Source organism: Equus przewalskii, chromosome 1, assembly GCF_037783145.1.
Source record: "Equus przewalskii isolate Varuska chromosome 1, EquPr2, whole genome shotgun sequence".
Taxonomy (NCBI): domain Eukaryota; kingdom Metazoa; phylum Chordata; class Mammalia; order Perissodactyla; family Equidae; genus Equus; species Equus przewalskii.
Window position 1 is genome coordinate 40,252,830 of NC_091831.1, and position 26,321 is coordinate 40,279,150.

Genomic DNA, 26,321 nt, shown 5'->3' on the forward strand with positions numbered 1-26,321 from the left:
ATGCGACCATGAGGGTAAACAACCGATACACTTACAATCATTCTGTACCCATACAACCATTCAATGTGATATTTTCAGCATAGTATTCAATAAATTACATGAGATATTCAACACTTTAGTATAAAATAGGCTTTGTGTTAGATGATTTTGCCCAACTGCAGGCTAATGTAAGTGTTCTGAGCACATTTAAGGTAGGCTAGGCTAAGCTATGATGTTTGGTAAGTTAGGTGTGTTAAATGCATTTTCGACTTACGATATTTTCAACTTAGGACGGGTTTATTGGGATGTAACTCCACTGTAAATCGAGGAAGAGCTGTATACAGTTCTTCATGTATATGGAGTGTGTATAATTACAGAGATTATATAATCCTAGTGGTTCAGAATTGAATGAGGATGACATCCAGGTAAAGATTCATTATATCCATCATACATATTTTTATATGAGCCTTGTTTTGTGGATATATCACCCTTTTGAATACATGTTATAGTAAAGAACCTATCATTTTTCTTGCCAAAAATATATATATTTTGGACCTAGGACTGCCCCCATCAGCATTTTGCATAAGAAAATTTTTCAAACAAAATAAGACCATTTTGTTAGGGTCTGCAGCAATCAAAAGAACAAAACTTTTCAGGTCCTGAAGATGAATTTTTTAGTCATTGAATATGTCTAGAAATTGAGATTGTTTAGGTCAGAAGTCTCACCTCCCTGTTCTCGGGATGAATTGTGGATCTCCTACAGCAGGCAAGAGTGTTTAAAGTTAATTTCTCTTTTTATACAGATATCAATTACCTCTTCAAAGCACTGCCCAGTGAGATTTGCAACTTGGCAGCTTGTCTAAAAACTAGCTAAACGTGCAAATGTGTGTGTCGGAGGGCAGAGAAAGGTCCAGTTTGGTTGTCAACCTAGTTGACCCTTCAGTTTTGGTTAAAGAAAAAGAAGAGAGTTTTGGGCCCTATCAGTTACTAAATAGACTACACAGTTTTGTTGGGGTTTTTTTAACTGAAAAAATGGGAAACATAGTGATAAGACCCAAAATACACAACATGAGCTCAACTACTGGTATTAGCCTCTTTCAACTCCTCTCTCTCAGAAAGCAGTAAGCATAACATCCGGCCATAACTTTAAAAGCAGATTAAATAATAAAATGAAGCCGAAAAGTGTTAACGAGTGTAACCGAGGCCAGTGTCAGAAGATAATTCATTCATCAAGTAGTTAAATCTTTTAATTAGGCAGAAAATGACAGTTAAAGGGAATGATACCTTTTACTTCTGAGTGCAAAATAACTGTTAACGTCAGAGGAGAAAGCAATGTTCATTTTGAAGTTCAGACTTACAGATTAGGAGGGGAAAGTATGGATATGTGGATATGTGGATAAGGATATGTGAATGACTCCACTATGGGAATTCTGGCTTTATCTTGACTGCCTGACTTGGCAACTGTTTAACCTAGGGCAAGTTACTGAACCTCTCTGAAACTCAGCTTCTTAGGGACGTAAAATGAGGGTAGTAAAAAACACCTATCTTGCAGGGCTATTGTAAGATCAGATGAGGTCTTAGTTCTGAAAATGTTTTTTAGCCAGGAATATGCTATGATAATGTATAGTATTATTACTGTGTTTAAATAATTCATTGAATACCCTTCTTGCCTTCTCTCTACCTCCCTAAGCCACTTCGCTAATGTTTAGCTAAAGTTACCTTCCATCCTTGAGGTCTGCATATCCCTGCTGTTTTAGATTAGGATATTTTTCAGTAATTAAATGAGAATTTTTCATATGTTCCATTTCTGAACCAGCCTGTGTAAGCCTTCGGAAGAGAACTATGGGCTTCTCTGAAACTCAAATTATTCATGCTATCCATATATGAACTAGCAGCTCCCTGTGAGCTTTAAGGGTAGGAAGATTGGAGATGGAGATTGAAAAGTGGGGGAAATCTCTTCCTGCTCCATTCTGGGATGGAACATTGTCCCATTTTCTTAAGTATTTTCCTCTCTATAATAGAAAAAGTGACTATTTAGTGAACACTTATCATATGCCAAGCACTGTGCTATGCATTATTTCATGTAATCTTCACAACAGACTAATGCACTGTGTACTATTATTGCCACTTATAGATAAGAGGACTATAATTAGAATAATTAAATAGCTTGACCAATGTCACGTACCCAGTAAGTGGCAGAGTCAGGATTTGAACCCAAATCTGCCTATTTCCTCTCCCAATCTTTTTCCATTTGTTGATTGATTATTTACTTCCTGCAGTTTAACTAACTTTGTGTGTCTGTATTTGCCTTTCTATCTGTTTATACTTTCATTCTTGGCGTGTCTGTAACGAGTAGCATAGAGACCTATAAGAAAGATAACAAAAGTGTGGTCCCTATGGTTAAGGAACTATTTTAATCCTTTAGCAGAAAAATGATAGGCAAATAAATCACTCTATGACACGAAAGAATTTAAGAGGTCCATAAGGGATGGAACATTCGTCTCCTCACCTGTAACGTGGGAATAATACTCTACCTTATATGGCAGTTGTTAGGCTAGGGTGAAATACTGGTAGCAAGTATTTGGCAAAGACCCTGACTCATAGTAAGTGCTGATTCTATGGGATCTATAATGTTGCCAGACAGTCCTAGGATAATAACTAGGCTACAAAGCTAGAAAAACAAGTTGGCACCAGATTTTTGAGAGCCTTGAATGCCAGCCTAAAGAGTTTGGATCTCCAGCTTGATAACAACAATTATGCCAACATCAATAATCATTCTGAAAAGAAATCAGAGCTGATGCTATTTTACATTACCTTTCAAAATTCATCCTAAGTGAGATGGAGTTGGTGGAAACAGTTGGAACTAGTCTAAAGGAGTTTTGTATTTGATGTACTAAAAGGAAAGATGATATTTTCAAGTTTGATGGCCTGTACTTTTTCTTCCACAGTAATTAGTGAACGCCAAAGGCAGCAACTGGAGTCTGTGAGCTACTCCTCTCGCTACGCTCTGGGACTCTTTTATGAAGCTGGCACGAAGATTGATGTCCCTTGGGCTGGGCAGTACATCAACAGTAATCCCTGCATACGCTTCATCTCCATTGATAATAAGAAACGCAATATAGGTCAGTACCCCCATTATTTCCCTTAAATACAGTAACAATGGTGGGTGTAGATCATGAAAAACGCTGTTTAATTGAGTGTTGCCGTTCTGAACAGAGCAAGCATTTAACTCCAAGCCACGGGGGATAAAATTTAATGTCACATTTGGCCAATAATAAAATACACAGTGAAACCAGCAAAGTTTTTCAGAAAATCATTCACCACATGGTTTGTATTACTGAATTTATGAAAATAGTGTCAGAAGGTTTAAGATTTCAAAATGGCCCAGGTTCTGTTGCTTTAATATGGATCCATCTATATGCAAATACATCTCTCATCATTTGTTTCTTGGTTTGTATTTTGTTTGGTTTTTTTATTTTTAAAATTTGATAAGTGCTGCTCTTTCCACTTCCCAGGCTAGAAAATAAAAAGTGGATTTTACTATGTTGTGAAAGTCATTCACTTCAATATAATTTTATTTATTTAATTTTCATCTGGAATACTACATAAAGTTGCTTTGTATACAATGTAACTAAAATGATAGGTAAAACATGTCATAAAAGCTTTACTACAATGGGATAAAATCTACACTCCACCTTTTTTGTTGAAGATAGTTATAAAATTAGATTTGAATTGCAAGAATAAATAGAATTGATTCATTTCAGTCATAAAGGTAAAAGTGTATTCTGTTTTGTAGGATTGTGGTGATCCCTGAGATACTGCTTTTCATGGAATAAACTGTAATAATCTAAGACGACTAAATTCTTGAAAGGAATCGTCATTGCAATTTGTTACGGTGTTTTATGGTGCAGTGATGGCTTCATCAAGCCATTAGTTAGAAGTCTTGCTGATAAAATCACGAACTAATGTCTCTTGGCTTGCCAGAACTTTATAATGATAGAACTAGGCTGGAGTATGGTTTTTATATCAGAGTACATGATCTTAGAAAAATGTTTCTTTTATAACTTAAAACTCCCTAAGGGCTGGACTGTTTATGTTAACATGATACCACATATATGTACAATCAGCAGTTCATGAAATGCCCTCTGTAACAGCAATGGACTAACCATTTTTAACTCTCCAACTGCTTTGTTCTTAGAAAAGGAAAATTGCCCTTGATCTTTTCATGTTATATGTCATGAATTAGATATTATCCTTTGTGTATTGCTTAATAAGTAATGATATCTGTTAGGGTGTATTCAGTAATATATGACAGAAAAAATAATTTAAACTTATTTACAAAACCTAAGGACATTTGTTATATTATCTGCTGTGGACTGAATTGTATCCCCCAAAATTCCTAGATTGAATCCCTAAAGCCCAATGTGATTATATGTGGAGATAGGGCCTTTAGGAGATAATTCAGGTCATAAGGGCGGGATCCTAATGCAGTAGCATTGGTGGCCTTATAAAGCGAGAGAGAGAGAGCTCTCTATCCTTCTGCACACACCAAGGAAAGGCCATGTGAAGAGATAGAGAAGGTAGGCTGTGTGCAAGCCAGGAGAAGTCCTCACCAGACACCAAATCAGTTGGCACCTTGATCTTGGACTTTCCAGCCTCTGAAACTGAGAGAAATAAATTTTTCTTATTTCTCTTATAAATTTCTGTTTAAGCCACTCAGTCTATGGTATTTTGTTATGGCAGCCCAAGTTGACCGATACATTATCTAAGAGAAAAAAATTGGGGAGATTTCAGGATTGGTTGATTCAGGAACTGAGCAATATCTTCAAGGACCTAGGGTTTGTCCTTCTCTGCTCTCTTCCACTCTTGATGTTGACATCCCCGGAGGACTGGTAGCAAGATAGCAATAACTGTTGGAGACAGGTCTAGACCCAACAACATGCTCTGGAAGAAGAGGGACTGTTACTGTCTCTGTCCCTTTCTAAGAATCAAGAAAATCTTTCCAGGAACCCCTCAACAGACTTCATCTTGTATCTCAGAGGTCACAACTGAGTTGCTCAACCCATGTGAAACCAATCACTGGTGAGGGGGGTGGCACTACAGTGATGAGCCTAGACAAATCAAAGTCTACTCCTGGAGCTGTGTTAAGATCATCTTCCCTTTAGTCATATGAGGGTTAGATACCTGAATAAAATAGGGTTTTCTTAGGAAGAAAGAAGGGAGTAATAGATGCTAGGTTGGCAACAAATAATGTCCATTATCTTCAAGTAGAGCCACATCTTATGTGGGAGGTAAAGTTCTAAAGTTAGCACATAAGACAAGAATTGTGTACATTCAAAATTATCTTTGAAAAATTCCTTAAAACTACATGACATTTTGGAGAGTGACATAACTTTCAGTAAATTCAACGTAGCCATTTTTCCAACATTCAATAGATTTCAGTTTCTTTGGGTGAGGCCAGATGAAATACTTGGTTTGCATTTATAGGACAGTGATATTTTCTACTATGAAAGGCACACAGGAAAGAGAGAGCAGTCATATATCTGAACAGATTAAATCCACTGTACAAATGGAGTGGGATGGTGGGTGAAAGCAGCCACACTATAATGCAGTAGCAATTTATAAAATCAGAGTTATACAGACTTGAAAGAATACAACATAAAAATATTAATAAATTCTTACATGATTGACAGCACTTGAAATAATAGAAATACTAAAAAAATTATATTAGCAATTGCACAATTTTAAAGCTGGAAGGCCAGGTGAATTGGAAACCATGTGTTTGCTACAGCCTGTGGTGATGCCACTTCAGACAGCGAAGAAATACCTGCCTTTCTTTGTCAGCTTTCTGAAAAATTAATCTTGGATTGTGCAAGTTTTAAATTATGGGATGCCTTCAGTAATGGCATTCCCTAACATAAAATCTAACTGCCTTGCTTTTAAACTATTTTTTCTCACTATCTGGGGCCAGAGTGCTAAGTGTGTCTGGTTGAATTCACATTATATAAATGTCCATATAATGTAACCCCACTGTATTTCATTGATGTTGATATGTAACTAGACTAGTAAGAGTTGCCTCTTTATGTTACTAACGCTACCCCACACCCACCCTTTATGTGGGGTGTTTTATTGAATCAAGACTTAATACTGGGCCAGCCCGGTGGCGCAGCAGTTAAGTGCGCACATTCCATTTCGGAGGCCCAGGGTTCGCTGGTTCAGATCCCAGGTGCAGACATGGCACGGCTTGGCAAGCCATGCTGTGATAGGCATCCCACATATAAAAAAAAAGTAGAGGAAGATGGGCACGGATGTTAGCTCAGGGCCAGTCTTCCTCAGCAGAAAGAGGAGGATTGGTGGCAGATGTTAGCTCAGGGCTAATCTTCCTCAAAAAAAAAAAAAAGACTTAATACTATAATCCACACACTCAACTAATGAAAGGGAACATTGGTGTTCTGTCAAGGCAGGGCAGCAACAAGATAGATGAAAGGTGGCAGGGTTGAGTTCACAAAATACAGTCTGTTGTTAAGTCTTGAAGAGAGCCAAAGGATAAAGGGTTAGTGGGTTAGTGACCCAAACCAGACAAAGGTCAAGGACTAATCATTTGTCACATGTCAGGAATAGGCAGTACATGCAGAACACCACAACCAGAAACAAAGTCTCCTTAGGCACAAGGGCCAGATTCCAAGGTGTACTAGACTCAATTTCAAGTACCAACAGTTATGAGTATGACCCAATATACTTAGGTTTGTATTTCCCAAATGTATTCAATGGAATACCAGTTTCTTGAGATGCTTTTTGGGAAGGGACTTTGTCATCAAATAACTTGCAAAATGCTACTGACTTTACCCCTATTTTGGAGAGTCTCAGGGCATATTATCTTATTAAAAGACATTCCTATAGAAAAGACACCTTCTCACTTCATTTAATCTAGAATTTCCCAAATGTCCTTGACCATTTTATTTTATTTTATTTAGGCACCAAACCTACCAATATCCCACAGAAATGGTTCCCCGGGACACACTTGAGAAACCCTAACAATGATGTCACCCTTTGTGCTTCATATCTGAGCAGGAATTGTAGGCCAGAATAGGGGGGTGGGGAAGTCTGGTCCTGAAGGCATCACTAGGAAGACACCTGAGATTTTTTTAGAGATGGCGGAAACCTTGCTGCAGATGAACTCAACACTTGGTAGCATTAGAATTGGAGACAATTTTGGTTGAAATAAGGTCTTTATAATTAACATGGATCATTTTTTTAATTATCAATAAGTTTGGCATTGTGGGAAGAAGTAGGACTTGAAAAGACCTAGATTCAAATTCTGGCTCTAGAGCATGTTAGTGATATGATTTTGCATGACTCTTGTTTGTGACACTAGTTTTTGTAATGAACATGCTCAAAAGTTTTAATGGCCTGAACATGACAGAATTTTATTTCTTACTCACATAAACCCCAAACAGGTGTTTATGATTGGTAGCTAGCTTTCTTCAAAGAGGTGATCCAGAGACCAGACTCCTTCCATCTTTTGACTCTGCCAACTTCATCAGGTGGCTCACAGAGTCACTGTGCTCATAGGCATCAAATCAGTGGATAAGAAAGATAACGGAGGAGAGCATGTGGGATACTTTTAGGGCTAGACCTAGAAATGGTGTACTCACATTCTATTGGTTAGAACAGTTATGTGGCCACCCATATTTGGAAGGGAAACTGGTAATGTAGTCTACCCATGGATGTAGGAAGAATAAAAAGTGGGTTTAAAGAACATCTAGCCAGTCTCTGCTACAACATTTAGCATAGATCCTTCTGTGAAAGGAACAGATTTGGCCTACATGGATGATAAATAGATTTCAACACCAATGCAAATCATTCAAAGGTAGTCATCACCTAGGGCAAAAACTAAGAATGATTCCAAGGGTAGGTCTAGACTCAGCAGAGAAGGATTCAGTTAGCAATGTCTGTTGTGCAGAGGGCATAGGGAATAGTGCCACAAGTGAAATATATTTACCTCCTGTGTAGGAAAAAAACTGTGTTTCTCCTTTACTCTCACACTACTACCTCACTCACAATAGACTCACTCACAAGACTTCAGTGACACCAGATGTGTGGGTTTTCCACACATGAAGCAATTTGGCAATACCAGCTGGGTGTCCTACAATTCAGTTCTGACACTATCTTCCTGGAGATAGGGTCAGATTAAGATGCTACAGGTTAATAGTTCAGTCCCACAAGACTGCCACCACTTTAGACACCAGTTGAAAGTCCCAGGTGGTCATCTGTACTTCTGACTCCTCCTTGGGTTTGATAATTTGCTAGAATGGCTCAAAGGACTCAAGGAAACACTTACTGACATTTACTGGTTTACTATATAATAAAGGGTATGATACAAGATATAGATGAAGAGGCACATAGAGTGAGGTCCAGAAAGTTCCCAAGCATAGAACTTCTGTCTCTGTGGAGTTGGAGTATGTCACCCTCCAGGCATGTGGATGTGTTTACCAACCCAGAAGCTCTCCAAACCTCCTACTACTGGGATTTTTATGGAGGCTTCATCACGTAGGCATGATTGATCATTAACTTAGTCTCCAGCCCTTCTCATGATGATTTGGTCTTTCTGGTAACCAGCCTCCATCCTGAAGCTATCCAGGAGCCCACCAGGAGTTGCCTCATTAGAACCGAAGACACTCCTTTCACCCAGGAAATTCCAAGGGATTTAGGAGCTCTGTGTCAGGAACCAGAATTAAAGATCGAAGATTATAACAAAAAAATCTTCCTATCACTTAGGAAATTACAAGGGTTTTAGAAGCTCTGTGCCAGGAACTGGGGGGAAAGACCAATATATATGTTTTCTATTATTTCCTAAGAAGTTCTCTGAGGTCTCTCCCAAGATCTTAAATTTGGAGTCAGACTGGCCAGGAATCAAACTTTCTAGATTCAACTCAGTTCTACCACTTCCTAGCTGTGTGACATTGGGTAAATTACTTAACCTGTCTATTTCCTGATCAATAAGATGAGTAAAATAATACCAACCCCAAAGGGTTATTGACGATGCAATGGTTTAAACATATAAAGAGCTTTGCACGGCATTTAGCAAAATAAAGTCTGTATCTATGGTGTCTATTTTCATAATTAAACATTCCAGCCTTAGTTTGGATATTATATTCCTCAAAGCAAAGGGCATAAATATCAAAGCCTAACTTAGGTGAACACAACCATCTTTTACCAAGATGGGAGTCAGCGTGGCTTAAATAAATAAAATGTACAAGTAACCCTGAAAACGATTGGTCAGAATTTCAACATCCTTTCCTGATCACCATCTGGAAGAGCATTAATGATCAGTAAAATAGCCAATAGGCAGCAATCTGGGAATATTAATACAATCTGCAGCTTGAGAATTGTGATGGCCGATGACCATAATTACATAGCTTTCAATATCTGATCAAAGGAAACAATCCAACTCATCCAAAAAGAAAACAAATGAACAAACTTTTTCATCACACATGGTATTTCTACTTGCAAGGACTTTATTGTTAGGATTCTTAAGTAACAAACACTAATGTAATACATAATGCCTTTAATGGCCGTTTCACAAAAGATGCAGAAATGTTATGCCATATATGTTCCATACATGTTTATTACATCAACTCTTTATAAAAGACAGGAAAATAATATGAAATCCTATAAATCATTGGGATGGACCAGGGACCTTAAATCCAGTCACCTTGTGTTCACTTAAAGGAGCTCATGATTATTCCAATTAATCAGATAGCCACGAAATTAACACCACAAAATGGTCTGCTTTAGGATTTAAATAGATGTGGAATTATTTGCCCTTAAACTTGCAGAAAATGCAGTCCAGATAGGTAACATTTTATAAGCAGAACAAAAAAGGAAGCGGGGGATGGAGGGAGAAGGAGAGGGAAAGAACTGTCATCATGAGAAGCTGTCAGGTTGCCAGTTCAGGCTTTTGTTTTAAAATATCAACTCCAGAAACAGAGCTCTCGGATAAAATAGCAGTCATCATCTTAAAATAACAAGCAGTAACCAGTTACAAAATTCATGATATTATGTCTTTTGTATAATAGACATAGTCATTTGTAAGTCAATTATGTAACTGATGCTGTCCATATAAATCTGTCAAGATAATTTAATAAACACCAAATACTGATTACAAATATCTGTCTCATTATTACTATGATGCCATAAGATATCACATTATTGTAATAGCAAATCTTAGGATGCTCTCTCAGGAAGAAAAAATATATATACGTGTGTGTGTGATGCATAAATGTACTTATATAAAATATGTGTGTATACACATATGTATATATGTATACATAAAAACAAATATCTATTTGTTGTCTTTTCAACTAACAGACACATTGTAAAATAAACTAATCCTATTTTACATAATATTTGCCACTTCTAAAAACGAAAATGAGTTTTCTTTAGAAAATGAAATAATTCAGCCCATTTTGTAAGGAGAACATTTGCACACAAAGTAAAAACAAACAGCAGATCCCTTTCAGCCTCTAGTTTCTCTATCAAGCTATCCTCAATGGGAAAGATTTACATCCCAGATAACACTTGTCCTCCCACTTGCCAAGTAAGTTAATGCCAGAGATGGAGGGTAAGTGGAAAAGCAGCTAAATATATAACATCAAAAATAAACTTTAAAAATATCTTATGGAGTATATTACTGGGAAAAAATTTATCTTATAGAAGTTCTTTCAGAAAAATTGAATTCCCAAATATTTGATTTACATGTTTTCTATTCTTGATTTATTCAGTTGAACAGTTATTTGCAAATATGTATTGAGAACCTTCGTGTGTGAGGCACCATGCTAGGAACTGAGGATTCCACAGTCCCCATCCTCATGAAACATAAAGTTTCATGAAGTCTACTCAAATAAGACATTCTGAAGGAGATAGTTACCTGAAGCTCTGTTGGACTAGTGATTTGGAGTCAAGTAAGAGTCCTCCTAAATATGAATGGATGCACTAATAAAAACAATATAGAGAGCATTAACTTACATCTATAATTAAAACCAGGAGAGTCATGTTGCCTCATGACAATATTATGAGCCTTTAAAAGAATACTTAGGACCTTTTGTCAACATGACCCCAATAGTCTTTCTTTAGGCAAAGAAATGAAAGATGGAGGCTATGAAACATTTAAATCCATGAATAAATCAGAAACTTTAGTATGGCTTATTATTTAACTTTATCCTGGGGCAGCTGAAAAGTTCAATAGATACAAATAAGTCATGAAGTCCCAAGAAGCAGTGAGCAAAAGGGTAAAGAAAGTCTGGAGTCCAAAGCTGCCTGGCATTTCTGTAACTATAAGCAATTCCAAATTACAGATTTATAAAGCATCCACACTAAAAAATGAGTCTTAAACATTAAATACTCTTTTTGTGTCAACATTCCACCTTTGTGTTCTGCTTGCCCTGCCCTCTGAGAGTGGTATTTTCACTTGTGGTATTGGCCTATACTTGTGCGTGTCAGGCTGAGATTTAGAAAAGCCCTTGGGTTGACCAAGAATTGGTCCAGAACACAACAGCCAGATGCGTTGGTGACTGAGTGTAGTTTTTATCCTCTATTAGTGGGGAACAAGAAGGGAAATGAGAATGAAATGACTGTTTATGATGAATAAATAGGCGGATCTGAAATTTACAGGCCATAAATGAGAGCACCAGAAAAACTGACAGAGGCTGCCATCACTGCTGCCAGTTTAGAAAGGAAACAACAGGGAAAAACCCTGTGTTGGCTTTGTAAGGAGGTGAGGAAAGCCAGTGTATAGCTAGGAGGGAAAAATCAGCAGTGGTACACAGCTGGGAATCGCCACAGTCTCTCTGACCTCTCCAATAACAAAGGCCATGTAACTAGGTGTGTAGCTATTGTCTAATGAATAAAATGCTGTATTAAATGTAATAACATCTAAATTTTGCTTTTTATAATTACAGCCCTTTGAAGGAATTGTTCTTTTGTTTATTGAGCACCTAGAAAAGATTAGATGCCACTTTGGGAGTGGGAGCAAGGAGAACTAAATTGCTTTGCCTAATTGAGGAGAACATTTCAGACATCCTGAGACAATGAGGAGGGCAAGGAGCAGAGAAGGAGAAAGAGGAAGAAGAAAACTAGACGGTTCGAGGCTCTGGTTTGACCCAAGGGATTACTATGTAGATTTGTAACTCGTTCGCTGTATGGTTTACTTTGTGACCCCCTCCCACAATTACTACAGCCTCAGCATAGTTCTGGATTGAGCAAGTGCTTTAAGTCCATAGTTACTTTTTACTGGGGAGTTTTGTAAGTCAAGATATTCCACGCACTTTCTGGAATATCTAGGGTGAAATTAGACAGGAACTTTACGGTTTCTTCAGGTTAGTTCCTGCGCAAAAATGTGGAGACTGCTGACTATATGGCAAGCCTCACATCTGCTTGAGACCCTTATTTTGAATCAAGACTGAACTCTTCATCCTCTGGACCTCAAATAAAGCAAGCTCAACTTGCTGTTTCCATAATACTTGCAGCCACGTCAATCTGTTGAGAGAGCTGGAAATTAGGAAAAGGCTCTCGTTATGGGACTGAACTGTTTCGAAGGATCTTGAAGTTAAGTCCTTACTGCAGTCTGAAGTGAAGCTGTCAACACCCTGGGTTGGAAGCCAGAGCTCAAAATGATCTGCTCTGCTCTGCTTCCCAGACAAGTGCCTGGTTTTCATCATTCTGGAGGCATCTCAAAACCTTTGCAAGTTGAGAACAGTCTTGTAAAACTGTGTAACTCTCAGACAGCTTGTGAGCCTCAGGTCCTGGGAGACAGCAAAGACTTGTTGAGCTGGAGGAGAGCTTGGCAAGTCTTTGTTCCCGTCCATTTTTATCTGGGACCATGACAACACTATCCCAAAGAGGTGGGAACTTTCCTTTGCCTAGAGCTCCCTCAGAAAAGATTTCACCATTTTTCTCATTGCCAAGAATTCCTCCTCAGATCAATCTAAATGTTTCATGGGCTAAAGAATTGATATGCCCTATGCACAGAGTCTGCTGCTTTCTCCAGAATTAGAAGCTCCCTCCTTTAGCTGGAATGCATGCCACTATCCAACATATGTGTTATCTATCACTGGATCCTTCTTATCTTAAGCAAGATTGAAAATGAGAGATAGACACTAACATCAGGGCATATTAGGAGTGTGTATTTGGTGCTCAATAAATATTCGCTGAGCCAGTCATCCTTTTTGCACCTCTGAGATGCCCTTCCCTGGTCCTGAAGTAACACCAACAATTAATACTTCACCACTGGTCACCTACTTGGCAGGCAAGGAAAAGTAATGGCTAGTCAGCAAATTGTTCAGCAAATTGTTCATCCCTAAGACAAACTAGGTATTTGTTACCACTGCCCTTTAAGTCATATAAAATGAATGCGCTCTCTATTTAATTGCTGAATCTGGAAGCGCTTGAAAAGCATATGTGAGTTCTTGGCAATTAGAATGGTCAGAAGCCCTTTTGGAGGCTCTTTACCATGCCTAGAACATTGGGAATACTTTACTATATAGTATCAGACGTATTGCCAGAAAGACCTGGAAGTCTTATTGAGCCCTCTTTGCAAAGAGGTAGAAGTATTCTCAGTAACAGTTTTACCGTGGTCTCTGGGGAATATACATCTGTTTTGAATGATATCTTGTAACCCAGACCTTGATTTTCAAGGTTGCACTTCAAAGGATCCCACTGTTCTCTTTGTGAAAGGTATTTCTTTTTAATACTTGGTTAAAGAACAACTGTGCTCCAGCTGAGATATTTAACCTAGAAAATATGTGATAAGCCTGTAAGAGTGCCATTTCTCTGCCACAGTTTAGCAGTTATCTCTTTTTCTATATCACAATGGCATTAAAATGAAATGATATCTTGCATAGGAACCTTGCCATTAATGATGCGTCATATTAACCCAAGCTTGGAGAGTGATGAATTCTTTATTGTATAATTCATGATTTGGTTTTTATTATCATGGATGATCAAAAATAACCAGTATTATCCAGCTTGGTGCAGTGCACTTTGCAATCACACGGACCTAGTTTCAAATTATAACTCAAAACTTAGAATTAGGTTGAACCATTTATATTGCTGTCTTTGTAGATTGAAAATGGTCAAATACTAGCATTTTCATGTTATTCAACCTAATAGCTCTGTGACCATGAGTAAGTTTCTTAATCTCTCTGAGTTTCACTTACCTGTACTGTAAGTATAAGATTAATAATGTCTCCCGGAAATGTTATGAATTGAATGAGATAGTATATAGTAGGCACACAGTGAATGCTGTTTTTATAGTTGTTGTCACACATAAATTATTTTGTGGTTTCAGTCTATCAGGTGTATAAACTTTTTTCATTTTGAGAAAGAGAGAAGGAAGATGTCAATAGTGCAAGTTTAGTTAAATTGTATTATCTTTTGTCAAAAATATTAACACATTAGCGTGGTCAAACAATATCTCATTACCTGAATAAGGTGTTAAGCTCAGAGGACATTAAGTTAGATGCAGTTCCTTCTTTTTATGGAGTCTCAAATCATTTTTTGAATCAGAATTATTCAAAAATACTTATATTGCAGTGTATCTAAGAAGAGTAAGACACTATGAAGTAAGTCCCCAGCAAATCAAAGGGCTGAGACAAATTCAAGAGCAGGTTTTGAAGTCTGACTGCAGAATCTCACCCCAGGAAATCACTTCATTGTGTTTCATAAATACTTTATATCAGTTAGCATTTTTAACTCTGTCCAGATTCACCAATCCATCATTTTGCCCAGATGTGACATTATTGAGTCAATTTAGCCTAAAGAGCCCTTTGGTTTATTACCAGTGACTCTCTTGTTATTAAGTGAGCTGAAAGGCTTTGATATGCCCTCTAAGATCATATGTGGGCCCTGCTATTTTTAGTGATCATTGCCCCTACAGACTTCATATATGTGCTCATTTAGATAATGAGAAGAATCCACATGTACTGTACAGGACATAGAATTCCCTACATAGTATGAATGAATATTAAACATTGGAATCTGAAAAGAATCTATTGAAATTCCATTAATATTTATAACTGATCTGTGGGACTAGGGGAATTCTTCAGTATAAAATATTCCAAATTCATGTTTGTAAAAATGAAGCATCCTTGAATTTAAAATATAGTTTTCCTCACTGAATTAGATTTCTATTATACATATATCTAGTGAATTCTTTATTATTGATGTTATATATCCTTTCATTATTTAATAGAGTCAGGAAAGACATTTTAGAACCTGGAGCTCAATTGAACCTAATCCACTCTTTTTTATTAAAAATAAAATGCCTGTTTGTTCCCTTTTCCACTGTCTATCTCCATAGTAGGGGTTTCTCATAAGTAACTAACAATATCATAAAGATTATAGTCCCTTTGATTTAAGAATTTTTGCCAAAATATCCAGATTCAGTCTCTTTTTTTCCTGTCGAAATATAACAGGAAGAGTAATTCCACTGGTCTTATTAGTAAAGGAGATAAGAACATCCACAGTAACCCAGTAAATTTCCTCTATGAAAAGGACCAGAAATATTTTGACACAATCATAAATAAAAACTTCACCATCTGATTAGTCTCAGTCTTTCAAATTCAGTATTTTATAATATCAAGGCAAAAACTTCTCTTTAATGCACCAAATGAACTAGAGCAAAGCTTTAGGTCAAATCTTCCAGCCCAGAGATTTATTTCATCCATTCACAGAATCCTTTTGAACAGTTACAAATCTAAAGCTGAACCCAATTATGCAACTACAGCGATAAAGTGATATTCTTAGAGGCAAACCAGTATGCTGGCTCAAGGGGAAAACCTTGCCCAATGTGGGAAAAGAGTCCAATCATAATACCACTTAACACACAAAATTTCATGTAGGGCATGATGCTGAGTAGGCCGAAAGAACAATGTATAATAAAAGATGGCTGCTTATTGCTGGTGAGTATTGGGAAAGTGGAGCATTTGAGTGGACTATCATCATAGAAACCAGGGCTTTCTTGCAGACTGTGGAGGAACTCCAGCAAGGACCTGGAACACCAAGTGCGAGTTAGGACAAATCCTCTGCTCTAGGGACCTGGGTAGGGTTTAATTAAAGGACTATTGAAACCCTTTCGTTTTTCCTTTTGGCAGTGCCAATAAAAGCTGCAACAGGCTGAAAATCTCCTTGTGTCTCGGGATAAATAGATGTTTTCATGGAACTTGGGAAGTCTTAGCCAAAGAAAAAACTTCTCCCAAACAGATCCTGAAATATATGCAGTCCCACTAAACATGGCCCCTTTCTTTAAATGGGCAGAATCTATGGAATTTTTAAAGGAATTAATACAAGGAACATAGAGGGAAGATTGTTCCAGCCCTGGACAGCAAGTAAAATTCAGAGTATGCTTGTCATAGTTGTTTTACTCCCTTTAAAAAAACAAAAAACTATATATGCTATAATCAAACTTAATAGCAGTACAGAATTTGTTCCTTCTCCAATCTTCTCTGTTTCTGAAAATGGAGCCACCAATCTCCTAGCTGCATAAACCAAAAATCAGGACTCATCCTTGATTTCTTCCTCTTTTACCCCAATGTCCAATATGTAACCAAATCATACTGATCTTGCTTCCAAACTTGACACTGAACTCACTTCTCTTAATTACCACTGTCACAACCACGGCACCATCTTATTTTGACCGGCCTGTCTGTACTTGCCCCTTTCCTGTTCATTCTTCCATAGCCAGATTGGTTTTCTTAAAACATACATCTGTTCATGCCACTCGGTTGACATATTGTGGCTTCCATGAGGTTGCATGCAGGTTGGGCAACTCTAGTTCATCTTGTAGCTCTGCCATCTGGAATGCCAGCCCAAAATGGACGTAAGAAAGAAATGGAGAAAGCAAACAGCTTTTAACAGCCTTGGACTAGATGTCACACCCTTCACTTTCCCTCATAATCCACAGACCAAAACTAGTTACATGGCTCCAGCTTAACTGCCAAGTAGGCCAGGAATTGTCAGGGAGCACATGGAATATTTGGTGAGAATGAACTATCTCTGCCAGAGAATGTAAAAAATAGTTCAAATGTATTTCCTAATATTAAACAAAATTAGCTATATGACAGTACTATAAACTCCATATATTGGTATATTTTACCAATTTAAAAAAGCTTTCTTAAATTTTAATTTACCTCATTTATGGTAATCTATCACTTGGTAGTAATCATTAGTGTCTTACTCTCATGCCTCCCTGAGACACTTTTCTACAAAGACTTAACGTTTAGTAGAGAAAATCCTCACTTTGTAATAATTCATGTTATGACCACGGTTTTTCTATATATTCTACAAGTTTTGGGTCATTTTAAAAGAATTCTGTGGCACATTTCTTTTTAGAAGTAAAAGATCATAATCCAAAAATTGGCTATAGGGAAATGATCTTTACAAGGAAAAGAATATATGTACGTTCTCTTTGCTCCCCAAATTATTTATGTCTACATTTATTCATCATTCATACATTCAATGAATATCTGTTACATTCCAACTACGGGCCAGACTTTATTCTAGATTCAGGTGAATAAGACAGCTCTCCTAGTGCTTACATTCGACATGGAATATTAAAACACATTCCGGCATGATAGAAAGTTAGAATTCCTTGTAAGAAAAATTTCAACAACATTTAATCTGATATTCTCTTTTTTCCTTGGTACTTTATTTCTGCAGAATTTTTCAGGATATATATTATAAAGTACATGCAATGTTTGTGGAATTGAGGTATCATATCTCCATGAAACATTGTCTTTTCATCTGGTCAATAATCCTAGTTGGATCTTTAGCAATCCTTGAGTTATACTTCCAGGAATATAAAAATTGCCCTTCTTTTAAAGGGACGGTAAAAAACTCTGAGGCCATATCTGCTTCATCTAAGAAGGTGGAAACAATTCTCTAATTTGAAATCAGTCTCCTGTGGTTTATCCTCATTTATACAGCTTGTTGTAAGGTACTTCTCTGGAGAGATCTGTCTCACAAAACCAGATCTGCTTTCTGCACATGCAAATAATGGCAGGACCCTAAGGAGTGATGGAGAGGGATAGACTCAAACATGAGTTCTTGGCCAAGTGGGAAACTTCGCTGGCACAGAACCTCCTGAGGCACCTTGTAACAGGGATTCGGTTGATCTGCAAGGATTTATCTTTGCCATGGAATCTGGAAATCTTGTCTTCTTGGTTTGCCACAATGGAAGCCTTCAAGAAGTTGCTTCCTCTGGAAAGGCCAGAACTTTTTGAAAATAATCAGAATTTCCAATTCAGTAGTTAAATGTGATTGGAACAATCAAAAACGTCTCAAGTCCTGAGACTGGGGGTAGGGGAAATATTATCTAAGACCCTAGGTAATGTTGAAATACTTAAGAGGCTTCAGACTTGATTTGCACAATGTATACCTGGGTTTGGGGGAAACCATGGGTCTGCCTCACAGCCTGGAGTGACCCTCCTCTTCCCTCTTGCTCCATCGATGTATACATATGTCTTCAATTATGTGTGCTAATTATGTCTCAAATTACAAATAAGATATGTTTTTCCTCTGTTACAGCTTATTTCTATAAAGGAGCAAAGAGAAGTTTTCTATATTTCTAAATTTAGAACAACTTATGTCAGGAGTTTGAAAAGTAAAAAGGAATAAAATGAAAAACCAGAACAATGTTTCTGTATACCTTTTAAAACTCCATACCCATAATCTTTGTTGAGCCAGGCACTGTGCTAAGTGTTTTGCATGTTTTATTGCATTTCGTCTTCACAAAAACTCTGTGAGGTAAATGTGATTATCCCCATTATATAGGTGAGGAAACTAAAGCTTGGAGAAATTAAGTAAAACCATGACTTCAAGCTGAACTTTGTGTCTAAAAATTCTTTATCTTGAAGATCTTAATAAAACATCCCCACAAAGACTTATCTCTTGCCCCACCACCCACTCTAGAATACATTGAGATTGATTGATACCTGGAAACTAAACTCTTCTTTTTCATATTCTTCCCCAACCTATACTTTCTGCCATTTGTATGTTGAAAATACCAGTGGCTTTTAAAATTCATTTCCTAAAGATGAAATTATAACATCAAATGTGTTATTTGAAATTTCAGTTGCTCCCCTTACCCCCTTCCCAGATTTGAGTTAGCCAAATTCTCAGCACATGCCTCTACCACCAGGCCCAGCAGTCCACTCCCACCACTGCCACCAGCAGCCCACCATTGAGAATCCTGGAAATGAAAGGACCTTGGAAATCTAGTTCTCCCACCATCACTCACATGACAAATGATGTTCACTCTCATGGCACACTTCATGAGGATTACTCAAGTTATTAGGAATTCCAAGAGGCCCAGCATTCTCTCATGCTTGAGATCACATATATCAAAATACGTGTAACCAAGAGTAATGTTATTTTCAGAATATACTTGAATCCAACTTAATATTCTTTAAAAATCAAAATATTCTCAATCTTGGGTATATTAATTTAACTATTGTTAGTTATACATGATTTTCCAAAAAGCTGTGACACTGTGAATTATTTTTCCATTTCAGCGCATGGATTGAGTATCTATGGTATGTCAACTACTGTTCTAGGTAGTAGCAGAGCTGAAACTAGACCAAGGCATTCTTAAACAATGTAGTTCTTTTTCTCACCATACTACAAACTAGCTCATTGTGTTTAAGCTCAAAAGTGGGATGTAGGTTAAAGCCCTAAAATCTAGAGGAAACTCAAGAATTAGAAAGCTCAGATGAAGAGAAGTGTTTTCATCACATTGGCCCTGTGGATGACTAGTTTTAGTCTCTCCTTTGAGAACCATGAATTTCTACTCTAGTTACAGCATGGAGTGGCTAGGGAAAGCATAAGCTTTACTTCTCAAATTGTCACTGCCACCTGGACCTCCATTTTATAGACTCATAGAAAATTAAAGCTGAAAGGGGTCTTAAGAGAATGGTCTTTTCTAACCCCTTTACTTATGTATGAAGAAACTGAGGCCCAGAGGGAGTTTTTCTCATATTTATTTGGTCAAGCTTTCTGAAGAAACTGGTAAAATCTAATTACTGGAGATGTAAAGTAAGATTAGGGACAGCCAGGAGAAGAGGAGAAGAAAGAAAGGAACAAGCACACATTTGCCAAACATAGTACTAAATGCTTCACACATGTAGGATAGGGACAGCTAAGCCAGAAAAAGAGAATTTATTGGTATTGTTCCTGAAAAATACAGGAGTATAGCTGCAGGCGTGTCTGGATTGATTCAGTCAGCATCATGAGGACTTCATTTCTGTCCATTTCTTGACTCTACCTTCTGCTGTGTTGGATTCATTCATAGTACCAAGCATTTCAGTGCCAAGAGTGGCCAAAAAAGAGCACATTTCCCCAAAAGCTTAACGCTAGCCCTAGAACTGAATCTCCTTGACCTGGTTGACCTGGCTTGAGTTACGTACCCATTTCTGAACCAATCACTGTGACCAGAGGAATGGATTAACTGATTAGTTTAACCTAGGTCACCTTTATCAGGGCTGAAAGTGGGGGAGGGTTGATCCCCTCAAACAAAATTTGGATACTGTTGCCACAGAAGAGCCAGTGGATGCTGAGCAAATGATGACTAGTACACAGACATTTGCTTGTCTCATCCTCATAACTAGCCTCAAGATCCATATTTAACTGTACTGTACCATGCCTTCTCTCTAAGGGATACTGGGTTTCTTGAATCTATTAAGTAGATTGCCAGGCAGAAGACCTTCACCATTTGTCTTCACAATTTTGGTTTGAGCCCCTTCATGAGATCCAAAGCCAATGAAGTAGGAAAAGAAATATTAAAATGAATTTGTGAAGGCAATGTGTATTTTTTTCTCCCTAGAGCTAGGATTACTCCCTGCCCAGCCCCCAGGCTCAGACCTGCCTGTTATCCCTTACTCCTATATAGGTCATCCCTTTCTGCTGATCACCTTGTCTATTATGAAGCCTTATCTATTTTGAAGATTTGACTCTAGGCCTTGATTCCTACATCTATTCCAATCTCAGGACTTGGGCGTAATTTTCTCTCTAATGGCTAGAAAATTATCCCCAGTGGCCTAGCCCAACCCGTGTTTCCACCCTCCTGACCCCATCTCAAGGCCTCTAGCAGCCAGCACTCACAGGTATTGTGGAAATAGGCAATATGTTCTTTAGTATTCAAGTAGTTTAGTTTACTAGTCAGTATTATTTACTTTCTCAGCTGGCTGGAGAAAGCAGAACACACTCTTCTGTGAATAATTTTCCATTGTTTATTGGAAGATTATTTCCTGAATTTGTATACATTTGCTTATAGTGGAGCTATGGGGAAACATCTTCTGAAATTGGAAGTATGAACTTTAGGGGAATTCTCATTTTATTTTCAACTCATCGTGTGGGGTTTTACACACTTGTTTATATTTAACTAAATGCCTATCAGAATGGTTATCTTATACAGAATTGTTTAGAGGATGTCTGTATATCTTGTTAAACATAAGAAATCCAAGCATATGTAGCCTGGGATAACAAGGATTACAAACATCCATGTGTATCAGTTTTAAAACTTCCCTTCCTAGCCTCTATTTAAAATAGCAAATGCATGCATCCATAGATATATTAGTACTCACAGGCCTACAATAAACAAGTCAAAGACCAAAAGAAGAGGACTATTAGGTATGTTAGTTTTTTTAAAAGCTAGTGCTTCCAACTCAATGACAGAGAAGTTTCTTAGGGTCACATATGGAACCAGAGCTATAATTGTTCAGCTGTGAGCATTCAGTGCTGTCAAATTCTAAATGTGCTGTTGCTTTGTCCAGTGGAGCTGACCCTGTTTATTCAATAGATGGAGGAAAGCTTGCTCTACCCATCCATACCTGCCAGATGCAGACAAATAACAGAACTGTTATTTCATTCATTCATCTGTTCATGCAAGTATTCAACACATATCGATTCTTACCATGTGCCAGACACTGAGGTAGGTATTAGAAATATAAAATAATCAAGACAGGATCCATAGTTCAGGTAGCTTTCAGTCTAGAGGGAAGACAGACAAGTAAATAGAAAATTAAAACCCAATATATAAATACTGTGATTCTGCAATGCACTTTCCTTCCATGCTGCACCATTTTCTGAACTTTAGATTCCCCATCAGTGAAGTCGAAGGTAAGTGTGACAGAACAATAAAGCCACAGTAACTCTAATCCTCTGACGTGGAGTCAGCCCTGATAGGTAGGTTTTCCAAATAACACTAGATTAGCACTTACTGTGTGCCAAACCGTGAACTGCTCACTCTACATGGATTTAATCTACACAGTGATCCTAAAGTTGGCACTGTTGTTGCCAGAAGGACCAAAAAAAGGCAAATCACTGGAAAAGAATATGCAAATTGTGTTTGTATCTGAAAATACTACTCATAACTAACTCATAAGTAGCTAACTAAAACCTAAAAATAAAATAAGGTACATTTTAACCTAGCGGATTAGCCAAAATTACCCAGTACTGGTAAGAGTACGGAGAAACCAGAGCTCTCGTATGCTCTTGGGGGGAGTGAAATTTTGGAGGACTATTAAGCTATATCTGAAATAATTTTAAATGTGCTTACTCTCTGACTCAGCAATTCTATTTCCAGGAATTTATTCTAGAGATAGTGTCACATAAGTGCAACAAAGATCTGCAAATAAATGTGCTCATTACAGCATGACTCGTTACAGCAGCAAACTGGAAAAAATGAAATATCCGGCCAAGGCAGACTGACTAAGAAACCCTGGTAATTCCATGCTATTAAATTAAGTAGGGCCTCATGAACTGACAGAAAGCTATCCAAGATATGTTAAATGAACAAAAGCAAGTTAAAGAACAATAGCTAGAGAAAGATTGTATTTCCGTTTTAAAGAGGAGAGTAGGTATGCGGGCTCAGGCTCCTGTGTAGAAAATTTCTGGAAGGATACCTGGGAGACTGTTGACAGTCATTACCCTGATGACTGGGACTGTCAGACCTAAGATAGAAGTGATACTTTTCTTTATTTTTCACTGTATACCCTTTCACACTTTGAGTAGCCTTTTTTCCCTACAATTTTGTAATTTACGTAAAAGTAGTTTTAAAACACCAAAAATAATTTCACACTCTCTTTCCTTTAAACAATCCCACTGCATAATCATGTACTCTGAGAAGAGCTATTTAATTTAAAACAGTCATTTCAAAAATATATTTGTCCAAAGAATTTCGTTGTTGTTGTTTTGCCTAATCACGATTAATATGTCATGGGACACCCTGTGGGCAACACGGACCTAAGGAATCAGAGAAGCACTATGATCGGCCTCAAGTCAAACAGCCAGGAGTGAGGAGAGGACATTTCTGACATGAGATCCAAATTCAACTGATGCCCCTCAAAAACTGACTGTGCAGTCAGGATGGAGAAAGGGATCTGATTCATTCATCCTAAATAAAGCATATTTTGTTCCTTAGGGGGTAAAAAAGAATAGCACTCTAGGATTTCCTGTAAATCTTAGGTGGTATATCACAGTTTCCTAGGAAGAGATAGACACTACCTTCAACAGGAAGGGAAAAAAAGACTTTTAAACTTGAGTCGTATTTCCTGTCATTTAAAAGAGTTTCGTTTCACCCTATCATTTCCTTCTTCTTAATAGATATTTTACCTTTAAAAAGGGAAGTAGGAGCTTGTCAGGTAATTTTGGTATCTAGTTGCTGACAAGAATACAATTTCCCCATTCATTTCTCTTTCTGAATCTTTTTCAGGTCAATTACCCTCTTCTGTCAGTTCTCTAGATACTGTTCTCTTACATCTCCCAAATGAGGCTGTTCATTCAAACTTCTTCAATGATTTTAATTGGATATTTAAAGCAATTGCTATTATCAATTAGTACAGTCCCCTACCTCCAGGTAAATAATAAGGAAGCAAATAAAACAACTATTTCTCCTCAAAGATGATAGGATAAAAATGAAATAAGTAAAGGGGAGGGCTGTGATTAAAACCATCTTTTCTCTGTGCCTGGCCCATGCTGTCATTTCAGAAGTTTACACTTCTAGAACCTTACTTTTCAGTTAAAACCCTAAAATTGTGTTTAATGAATGTAAATACTATAGAAGTAACTGCTGCAGATAAAGCTGGAGGTAATGAAGTTGCCCAGGACATGAGTAGGGCTCTCATAGATGAATTTTGGCCTCTGTAACCTATACATAAGACATAAGTTTATTAAAAAGCAACTAAAATCTGCAGGTGGTCCCTCTGAACAGTGAGGCCTAGTTCCTGATTCTGGGCCAGTGGTAGACACACAGAACAGCAGACATGCTGCCAATGAGTTGGAATGCCAAATGGCAGAGTACTATATGCTTGTTTGGGTTGGCTCTGCTAGGAAAGCGAGGAAGGGGAGAGAGACATCAGGAGCATGTATCTTTCCATTTCAGTCTCCCTTTCCCCTCCCTACTCTTCTTCCTTTGCTTTTCCCTACCATGCTTTCATCATCAAGGGTGAGTTAGATTTTTTTGTTGGACTTACTGATGTGATTGGCTTACTCTCCATTACATTTGCTGCTGGGCCCTGAAGCCATTTGAAAGAGTAAATTGTAATAAGAGCTTTCATGGCTAGAGGGCAAGGATAATTGAGCCAGTTCCCCACGGAGTGAGGAGAGGGAAACTTACCAGCAATTTCCACTGCCAGGAGGAAGGAGACATGAGAACTGACCACCCCCGAGCTGTATGGCTCTCAACTCCTTGTCCAGTTCCTCTATTCACATGAATCTGTCTGTTTCCTGAACTTCATGTGCACACACTGCTGATACCATACCATTTAGTAGATAACAGTTCTCTAATTGTTGTGTCTGCGTGTCATCTCCCCTACTATGATGTAAGCTTCTGAACGGCCTCAGTTTCTCACGGTACCAAATACTGCACTAGACACCCACATGCTCATTTGATTGAATCAGTAATTAAAGAAACATTTTACCCATTTCTTGATGCCCTTGGTCTGCAACTGTAGTGTCTGTCACTCCTTAAGTTTCTTTAGTCTTCTACTTCCCTGTCAGAGATGGAATCTAGAACTGGCCTTAAGGGAACGCAATCTCTGCCCCTTGATAGATACTGCCAAAAATGAAGTTTATCAGATGGAAAAGGTCTTTGAGGTATTTGCATGTGAATAAGGGTATCCCAGTGGGTTTGAGCTTGCTGCGTTATCAAGAATGTATATATCTCATGTAGTGACAGAAGTAGGAAATCAGATATGGTGACAAATTTGGGTCAGAAGTGCAAGGGTAATATTCTAAGTTAATTTTGGCCATATATCCAATGTTCTAGGACAATATAAAAAATGCATTCTTCCTCCATTGTTTTGTTAAGTTTTCTTATCCTATACTAAATACTTAATATATTTTAGGATTTTTTCCAGAGAGATCAATTCTGATTTATTGACCATTATTGTTAGTCAGTACCAGACTGTTTTAATTGCTGTGGCTTTACAGTGCATTTTTAAGTATAAAGCAAAGTAAGTCTCCACTCACTGATATTTTTTTGAGAAAAAAATTTAAATATTCTCATTGCCTTAGTTTTTCCTTTAGAATCATTTTGTCAAATTCAAAAAAACTCTTGTAGAACTAATTAAGACATTTTTCTTACTAGTTATTGCTGGTATATAAGGTAATCAATTTAATATCATACATTTTTTAAATTAATTTGATGGATTTTATATTGGTTCACTATTATTTTAAATCATATGATTTTTTCTTCTTCCTGATAATTATAGTTCTTATTTCTATTTTTTATCTTAATGCACTGACCAGAGCAATGTTAAATACCATTGGTATTACTGAACACCCTTTGTTTATGCTTATTTTACTGTGCTAACCCATATTATTTCATTGTGAAGTATGATATAAACCATCAGCTTAATAAAGATATTCTATGTCATTTTGAGAAAGTCACCTTTTTTAATATTGTATCTTTTTTCCATGAATTGATATTAAATATGAATGGATGCTTTTTAAATATATATTGAGGTTATCATGTTTTTCTTAATTGTACCTATTAATATGCAAATATATACCTATTAATCTTAATAAAGAATGGTCTATAGTTTGGTGTGTGTGTTTAAATGTATAAATGTGATGTGTGTGTCTAAAATGAATATATACTAGCTTGACAATTTGTAAAAAATCACAAGTAAAGCAACCAGGTCCTTAAGTCTTTTTTCTTTTTTTTAATTAACGTATTGACTGTGTTTCTTATTTCTTTTGTGTATTTTGGTTTATACTGATATCTTTTATGTTGAGTTAATTTTGATAACTTATTTTCCAAGAAAACTCACCTTGTTTCTTTAAGATTT

At 37.3% G+C, this 26,321-nt stretch overlaps 1 protein-coding gene across 5 annotated transcripts in view; it reads left to right on the plus strand.

The window, feature by feature from the left end:
• The window catches only part of RNLS (renalase, FAD dependent amine oxidase), a 248,457-nt gene that overhangs the window by 191,491 nt on the left and 30,645 nt on the right, over window positions 1–26,321 (plus strand). For all 5 annotated transcript variants that reach the window (XR_011537617.1, XR_011537618.1, XM_008529946.2 and 2 more), the window contains exon 5: window positions 2,928–3,101. Coding sequence is in view for 3 of the 5 variants with exons in the window: in XM_008529946.2 (XP_008528168.1) it covers window positions 2,928–3,101 (174 nt within the window). In the remaining 2 variants the exon portion in view is untranslated. The remainder of the gene's footprint in view (window positions 1–2,927; window positions 3,102–26,321) is intronic.